This window comes from Brassica napus, chromosome C6 (assembly GCF_020379485.1).
Source record: "Brassica napus cultivar Da-Ae chromosome C6, Da-Ae, whole genome shotgun sequence".
Taxonomy (NCBI): Eukaryota; Viridiplantae; Streptophyta; class Magnoliopsida; order Brassicales; family Brassicaceae; genus Brassica; species Brassica napus.
In genome coordinates, this window is record NC_063449.1 from 30,168,349 (window position 1) to 30,177,270 (window position 8,922).

General features: G+C 41.8%; 2 protein-coding genes across 2 annotated transcripts; one reads left to right on the plus strand and one right to left on the minus strand.

The window, feature by feature from the left end:
- The first annotated feature begins 37 nt into the window (after positions 1-37).
- On the plus strand, positions 38-2,317 carry LOC106435259 (pentatricopeptide repeat-containing protein At3g62890). The gene is made up of 2 exons (XM_013876122.3): positions 38-1,443; positions 1,520-2,317. Exons 1-2 carry the CDS (start codon positions 187-189, stop codon positions 1,949-1,951), a joined length of 1,689 nt encoding a protein of 562 aa, XP_013731576.1. The 5' UTR covers positions 38-186; the 3' UTR covers positions 1,952-2,317.
- LOC106435258 (cysteine-tryptophan domain-containing zinc finger protein 3) lies at positions 2,066-8,677 on the minus strand. Its single transcript, XM_013876120.3, has 12 exons — positions 8,165-8,677; positions 7,522-7,594; positions 7,311-7,441; positions 6,899-7,237; positions 5,725-6,806; positions 4,094-5,651; positions 3,833-3,996; positions 3,606-3,766; positions 3,367-3,527; positions 2,715-3,253; positions 2,482-2,608; positions 2,066-2,384 (listed from the first exon to the last, which is right to left on the minus strand). The coding sequence occupies exons 1-10, from the start codon at positions 8,261-8,263 to the stop codon at positions 3,056-3,058; spliced, it is 3,966 nt and encodes a 1,321-aa protein (XP_013731574.1). The 5' UTR covers positions 8,264-8,677; the 3' UTR covers positions 2,066-2,384; positions 2,482-2,608; positions 2,715-3,055.
- Between the last annotated feature and the right edge of the window lie 245 nt (positions 8,678-8,922).

Here is an 8,922-nt window from a genome sequence, read left to right on the forward strand (position 1 = left end):
GGTTCAGCGTGTGAACCAACCAGTGAGTCCGGTATGATCTCCCAAGACACCAGTGTCTTAAATCTTAATGAATGGACTTGTCCCGAGACTTGCAGCAACAAAACCAAACCAACAGCCGTGAACTGAGAGACATACAGATTGTTACCGACGTTGTCCGGTGATCTGAGAAATGGTAATAACGAGAGTATGTCAATATCATATACTATAAATCCGATATTTCATATTCGACATCTAAAGCTCGAGTCTTTCCTATGGAACCTCGTCATTCGCGCCGCTCTTCATCACAATCTCTCCCCACATTCTCCCTTCTCCGTCTACCTCCGTATGCGCCGCCACTCCGTCACACCCGACTTTCACACTTTCCCCTTTCTTCTCCCTTCTTTCAACAACCCCACTCACCTTCCTCTCGGCCGACGAACCCACGCTCAGATTCTTCTCTTTGGTCTTCACGCTGACCCCTTCGTCCGCACTTCTCTCCTCAACATGTACTCTTCCTGCGGCGACTTGGCCTCTGCGCATCGAGTCTTCGATGAGTCTATCTCAAAGGACTTACCCGCGTGGAACTCGGTGGCGAACGCCTACGCGAAAGCAGGGTCGATCGATGTTGCGCGGAAGCTGTTCGACGAAATGCCTGAGAGAAACGTGATCTCGTGGAGCTCCTTGATAAGCGGATACGTCACGTGCGGGAGAAACAGAGAAGCTCTTGGCTTGTTCCGAGAGATGCAGTTATCTAAAATCAGACCAAACGAGTTCACATTGTCGGCTGTGCTCTCCGCATGTGGGAGATTGGGCGCGCTTGAGGAAGGGAAGTGGGTTCAGGCTTACGTGGATAAGTACAATGTTGAGATTGACGTAGTCTTACGCACATCTCTCATTGACATGTACGCCAAATGTGGGAGTCTTGAGAGAGCAAAACTTGTTTTCGTTTCCTTGGGATGCAAGAAAGACGTCAAAGCCTACAGTGCGATGATGTGCTGCTTTGCAATGTACGGATTAACAGAAGAGTGTTTCCAGCTGTTCTCTGAGATGGCGTCTAACAACATAAACCCAAACTCTGTGACTTTCGTGGGCCTTCTCGGTGCTTGCGTTCACGGCGGTCTTGTAGAGGAAGGAAGATCATACTTTGCGATGATGGTTGAGAAGTTCGGTATCACTCCATCGATCCAGCATTATGGATGTATGGTTGATCTCTACGGTAGAGCGGGTTTGATCGAAGAAGCAGAGAGGTTTATAGCTTCTATGCCTGTGGAGCCTGATGAACTCATCTGGGGGTCTCTCTTGAGCGGGTCGAGAACGCTTGGGGATGTCAAGACTTGCGAAGCTGCACTCAAGAAACTCATCGAGCTAGATCCCTTGAGTAGCGGAGCCTATGTGCTTTTATCAAATGTATATGCCAAAACAGGGAGGTGGATAGAAGTTAAGCGTATCAGACAAGAAATGGAGGCAAATACACAACTAAACTCTTTGCTAGAAACTGTTTTAATGGGTTTCTGAACTAACTGAAGATTCTTTTCTACAGGTAAAAGGTATCAAGAAAGTTCCTGGGTGCAGCTCTGTTGAAGTAGATGGCGTGATTCACGAGTTTGTTGTGGGAGACGAGTCTGAAGAAGAGAGCGAGAGTATTTACGCTATGCTCGGTGAGGTAATGCAGAGGCTGAGAGAAGAAGCTGGATATGTTTCGGATACAAAAGAGGTTTTACTTGATCTTGATGAGGAAGGTAAAGTGAAGACGTTGTCTTACCACAGTGAGAAACTGGCGATCGCCTTCTGTTTGATGAAGACGAGGCCTGGAACTCCGGTGAGGATTATCAAGAACCTTAGAATCTGTGGGGATTGTCATCTTGTGATGAAGCTGATCTCGAAGCTATACGGTAGAGAGATTGTTGTAAGAGACTGTAATAGATTTCACCATTTTAGAGACGGATCTTGCTCTTGTAGAGATTATTGGTGATATAATTGCTCCACCAACGTTTCAGTACACACATTGCAAAGGTTTCGAAATTAGAGAAAAGAAAAAAACAAAATAGCTTGGTGTTATAACTAGTAAGATGGTCTCGAATCAGAGGACTGTAAGATTCTCTCGCTTATATTATCTTTGACGAACAATGTACAGTTTATACATTAAGGCCATTCAAAACCAGAGAAGGCATGCATACACCCATGAGTTGAGGATTTTCAGTAAAAAAAAACATATTAGTTAAGATACGACAAAGATAAAGAGGAACCAAAGCCTGTTTCAAAACTTTGCCGGAAAACTGCAACTGAAAATCAGATAGGGAAGTTATTGGTAACCCAGAGAAAGCCGTTCTCCAAGACCGCAGAACTCTATTTGTAACTTTCTTTTGCTTTGTTATCTACAAAAAAAAAAAAAAAAAAAGACAACACTGCACCAAGAGAAAGAGCAACAAAAGAACATCAGATTTGGTTTGGGTGTAAATATATTAATAACTTGAGAAATGAAATGAATAAAATCTTTCTTACCTCCTAAAACAAAAAATGCCTATCCACTACAGGAAGATCTACTATTACTCCAAACTCTTCTAATCTTATTATTTCCTTTCTTTGTAATACCCTAAATGGCTTATTTAGAATGAGAACAGTTTACAATCTGCAAAAAAAAATAACATCCAACTTAAGTTTCAGCCCATAGCTTTTACAGAAAAAAAAAGAAAAGTAATCTATGGACCAGAGCTTTTAAGGATATACTGACTGACCTGATACTGGGAGAACGGCTTTCTCTGTCTTGAGATCGAGAAATAGAGAATCCAGTACCACAAGTTACACCTTGGTTGCTCTGTATACATACTCCATACATGGTTCTTGGATAATTAGCTGGAGAAGAAGGCTTCCTCAGAAGAATAAGAGAAGCATCTGATGGAGTCAATTGTCATGTTCCTTCATAGCAGACTCTGTAAGCGGAACTCTTCATGGATTTGTACAAAATGATTATGGGATCCAAAACGCAAGCAGAGCTGCAAGGCAACAGATGATTTCTTTTGCCTCTTTCTTCTTCTCACTTGACAAAAAAAAAAGCTGCTTCACTTCAGCTCGTCTTTCACCGGTTATTGGCCTTCATTGCAAGCTTCACTAAACGTAGCAACCCTTCCAAGTCTTGAAAGTTATAATCAAGAGTGCTTTTTATCGATAGAACTCCCTCTCCATGTTGTTGGTCCTCCCCCAAGTTTTCAATAGAAGCTGCCAATGCCACACGTGATTTCCTCGATGCATCCATTGCCAGATTTACGTTCTGAGCCTGCAAACAGTAGAGAGTAGCTCAGGTTAATCACATGTCTAAAGAGTATCAACGTTGCAAAGCAACCGAAGCACATCAATTCACAACGTTGCAAGAGCCGTTAACACACTTACAAATTGAATTATGCGTAAGATATTAGAGCGGTTTTGCGCAGAAATGACGTGGTTCCCAGCAACTAAAGGAGAGCTGGTGCACCTTGAGTTGCCAACTCTGTCTACCGCTGCTGGATTGTTCACGTTATCAACATCCGAAGCAGATGAGGAAGGAGACTCACCTAAAAGGGCAGTGCCAAAAAAGATTACAATGTGAAGAATATTTCCAAAACATCGTTGGTTATATCAGAGTAGCTTACCTGGAGGAACGATTTGCAAAGAAGTCTGCAATTCATTTCGATATCTATTAGCACTGGTGTAAGAGGAGTTGAGCACTCTCATATACCCGGCCTCCATGCATTTGTAAGCCAGAGCAGCAGCTCCCATCTCTTTAGACTTCTCATACTCACGGGCACAAAATCTATCATGACAAAAAGAGGTTTTACAAATGATTACAAATGGTAAAAGAAATAACATTCTGAGTTACCCGCAGAGATTCGCTGTGCTGCTATAAATACTCGTAGAGTGGATCATTGTCTCTCCTTGTCTAGCACTCTCGTTACTGCTCGTCTCCAAGAGAAAAGCACCGTGAAGAAACTTGAGGCAAGCTTGGAAGTAAAGCTCAATGAACTCAAGGTTTGAGATAGAACTCTGCAGCAGCAACAACAAAAATCAAGACCATTAGAATAAAAATACAAGAACAGAATGAGAAATAACACTAACAACTGAATTATGAGAAGGAAAAAACCTTGAGGCGATCAGCTGTATGTTTTAGGTCTTTAGCTTCTTTCAAAATATTATGAGCGGCTTGCACAGATGTTACTTCCTTTCGCAAGGGGCTTGGAGAAGGCTCGTTTCTCCTTCTTACCTGGGCTGTTGCCTTCGTCACATCATCAGCTTGGATACTATTATTGCCAGCTGATGTGCCGCATTTTTCGACTTTCTTACGGGAGAAATCGCCTCTAGATGGTGGCCGTGATGGAGAAGTTAGATCTGCTCTGTTACTCCTCTCTGATACTCTTTCAACGTCATAAGGTTTTGGAATGTTTGGTTTCACGACCATGTCGGGACTACTACCATCGTTTATCTTCTTTTCAATATGTCTCGGACCATCCCGTGAAGATGAACCTTTTCCTGACTTCTTCGCCAAAGAATCATTGCTACGTCGATGATGATCGCTAGACTTTTTTCCTTCACCATGAATATGATCCTTGTGGCCACCATTTTCTAAATTGGCATCCAGAGAAGGTTCAGCTCGCACTTTAGCTTTCAAAGATCCTTTATTATCACAAACATCTAGCACAGAAGACTCATGGAATCCATGTTTGTTCTTTGTCCGCGTTTGCGATCTATCACTCCCACCATCACCTTCACCATCTGAGAATCTTCTCATAGTACTTGCTGCCAAGAAGTCAGTATCATGAGAATCTACTTTCTTCTTTCTCATAGGTGAGGACGACACCGACTCAACAGGAGAAGATTTAACTTCGTGGGAGCTGTTTCTGGGTTTATGAGAAGAACTAGAGGTGGCTGCAACATGTCCGTACTCTCTTCTCGAATGACTTTTGTTTTTCTTTTCCGATTTTCCACTTCCATGAGAAAAACTTGGCTCCTTTTCTCCTTTAAGAACTCGAGCTTTCTTTCGTTCATGGTTTTCGTTCTCACGGTACACCCTAGGAGAACCATGGCTCTCTTTCAGTTTCCTCTTTCTACTCCCCCCTGTGCTATTACTATTTCCCGTGTCCGAAGCCCCTCCTTCCTCTTTTGGCATTTTAGAGGAGACTCGAGGCTTGTGCTTTTTATCTGCTGATGCGACGGGGACACCACTGTCTGAAGCTCCTCCTTCATCAGGAAACGGAAAACTTTCAATCTTCATTTTCTTGGCCAGCATTGAGCTCTCTTGATCTGCATTCCTTTTGTTATTCATCTTCAAGCTCCTCGAGTCATGATCAGAGTGGTGATCCACTGCTTTGCCTCTCTCTTTATGTTTATGTTTCTGTCTCTCTTCCTCAGCAACGTCTTTAAGTCCATGCGAGTTGTGCATGATTCCATTTCTTGCTGATGTTAGGATACTCTTCTTGCTCGTTTCTTCAGTTCGAGAACCTTCTTTAACCATTCCGTTGTCCAACTTTTTAAAACCCTTCCTCTTCTTTTTTGTGTTGTTATCTCCCTGATTAAACTGAGGTTTAAGACCACTGGGGTTACTCTGCACTGGAGCCTGGCTGTCAGGTGCAGGAATCTGATACATCGCATACACAGCTTTCGTTGTTTCATCTTCAGGAACATCGCAATAGTTCGCACCAGGGCTGAAACACACATTTTTGACAATATATCACATCGAAAAAAATAATATATAGAGAATTAAGAAAAAAAACTCACAGCCAATCAAGCATCGTGCACATCCATTTCTCCGGAAGTTTGGGGACGGGGCCAAAAGGAAGAAGCCGCCACTGTCCACACTTGTCACAAGCAACCCAATGTTCTTCTATGACCACGGGATTCGCTTTAGGAAGAGAAGGATCACTACCAAGTTTGCCCAATGAGGGTCCAGGACCAACATTCTGAGATTCTGTCACTGGGACTCGAGACTTTTCCGGCGTATCTTCTAAGGTCGGAGGTTCCACTTCTTCCTCAGAGTCATCTATGTCTCCAAAAAAGTCTTTGTAAGTGTCCTCAGCTTTTTTGCCACCGTTATGTGGTTTCAAGGCTGCCACTTCCTTCTTCTCAGATTGACCATTCATCTTTGTTTCATTGACAACAGAGCTTTTCTGTTTACTAAACTTCGATGAAGACTGTGGCTCCCGTTCTATCTGATCAGACTTCTGTTTTCTCGACGAATGTTCTTTATGACCACTTTTCAGCTTTGACGCTTCTGTTTCCTTTTTGACTAACTCAGGAGCTACGCTTCCTTTGTATTCTTTCCTCGAGCGTCCTGAAGCATCATCATCACCAAATCTATTCTTCTTATCTCCCCGAACACTTCCAGCTGAACTAGTCTTTGGATTCTCATGATGCGGCGGCTCAAGAGCTTTGCTTCCTTTGTATTCTCCTACCTCCATGTCTCCCTTAAGACTGCCATTGTAATTTTCTTTGGATGCATCAAATAATTTACTACTGGCTGTTTCTTTCTCCGTTCCAGAAGGATATGATGTGTTTGTTTCCGTTGGCTTCTTGACGGAGCCATCATTTCCATCAAGTAGACCCTTCTTACTGCGGACACTTGCCTCTGCAGACAAGTTGTTCCTCTCCAGCATCTTTCTATTCTTCTCTAACGATAGATTCTCTCCAGCCTTTTGAGGTTCTGGACGGTTTGCCATAGCAGAATAGCTCTCAATGAAAAGCCTGGATGGAGATGTACGCTTATATCCCTTCTCGGGTTTTTCCCTCTCGATGAACCGAATCAGGTCATTAGAGAGAGGAGATAGCAACTGACAAGGATCCACAGGAAGAGAAGTCATAACCTGCATTATAAGAATATTATCAACACGATAAAGCCTCTCAAAACAAAGGACACTGTTGCACTATATCGAAACAAAACAAGGAAAACTCTTACATTAAGAATATTGGTGGGAGACTCCAACGGAGAATAACCTTGAGGTTCTCCAGACATCCCTTCACTACCAGAAACACTATTAGGCGACACATCAAGTCCGAGGCCACTATATATCGCAGCAGCATTCTTTTCAGCAGGTAAACTATCTGATCCCATCTTTATCCGAAGCTTCAGGGAGTTTTGTTTACTGAAGACCCCAGGCTTCTTGGTTGCAGATTCATGTCTGGAACTGGAGTTGGGTTTCTTGGATTTCACTGATTTTTGGGGGATTCTAGAGGAAGTAAGCTCAGATTTTGCCGTTTTAGGAAGGCTAGACGAAGCTGCATTACCACTCTGGGACTGAGAGAAGAATAGAAGGTTAAGAGACTAAGTAATGTTATAGCATTTACAGGAAGAAAAAAAGAACATATACCTCCCCTGGTAAGATGTTAGGAGATCTAGTCCCTGCAGAGCTCTGAGGTTTTGCAGGTGCCTTTGGATAAGACCAAAGAGGGGAACGTTGATAAGTTGGCAAGAAAGAGCCATAGCCACCAAATTTCGCCCCTGTAACGAAATTGAAAGGACTAGTTTCACACTTTGTGACCCAAAGGAAGAAGAAGAGTTGCTGCCACGCATAAACATACCAAGATTCTCAGCAGAAAAATCGCCCTCGAAGTCTTTCTGGAAATGTCCAAGTATGTTTTGAAGCTTGTGGTCCTTCAAAATAAACAAGAGAGCAAAACCAAAACACTGATTACTTGCAAAAATAACAAACTCAAAGACTCAGAGTTTAAAACCTAAGAATTTAAACATACATACCATAGAAACCTTGTTTACATCCATGTAATAAAAAACCTAAACAAAGCAGCAGGCAATCGCAAACTAAAGACTTCCTTATAGAAACCAAAGGCTTAAATAGTTTAACAATCTGGGAAAGTGATCTAATCGCAATTAAAGTGATCTCTCGTTGCAGATTAAATCATAATGAAATTACCAAACCATAACATTTAAACATACATACCATGTTGACCACATACACATCCTTACCAAAGTAAAAATCAATCAATGCATCTATCTTGAAAAATATTAAAAAAAAAAAATAGCCTAGACGTTCAAAAAATCGATATAGGTATCCGCCGCATCAATAATTTCTTATAGAAAAAAAAACTAATTACCTTTCTTCCAAAATGGAGAAAACACAGTAACATTAGCACTTGACACAGTTCATAATCCAAGTTGTCAATAAGACACTAACATATATATAAAAAAAAAAGAGATAAATCTTACAATGTAAGAGAGATCGTTGTCAGGGTCGAAGCTAGAACCAAAATCGTTAGTGAGATTGTAAGAGCAAGCCTCTCCTTCTTCAAGCTCAGACTCCTCCATATCTACTATCCACACCACCTTAACCCTAACCCTAGCCCCTTTCTAACATTGCAATCCTCCCCACACACACAAAAACGTAAGACAAAACAATTGGATTGGCTACGGATCCACGAAACAGTAAGGCCCCAAACTTATAAGATTTGCCCTAGCTAAGATCAAATTCGAAATCCGATCAGGACCACCCTAAATCGAACACAAGAGACGAAGTAGAAGCCCCTCCCCCCCAGAAAGTGAATTTGATTTTTTTTCTTGTTCAATTTCGAAGATGAATTGAATTCGAAGAGAAAACAATCTGATCGGAAAGAGAGCAGAATTATTTGGGAGTTTTTGGAAGGATCAAATGAGTTTGGAATTGGATCTCTGTTCGCTGGACAAAATCAATTTAGCAAACCAACCCGAAGAATCTCCCGGGTTTTGGTATAGGGTCAGACGCGGTTATTTGTTTCCTTTTTTATTTATTTCTTTCCATTTTTTCATCCCTACGTGTAAGAAACATACAGAGGTAAGTTGTGTCCCAAGTTTTTTTTTTTTGTTTTAAATGGAGCAAAATAAATATGATTTTCACTTTTATTTTGTGACTTAACCAGCACTGGATTTTGTTGGTTTTGAAATAAATAAACCAATAGATAATTTCCATGACTAGAATCTCTTGAGATAAG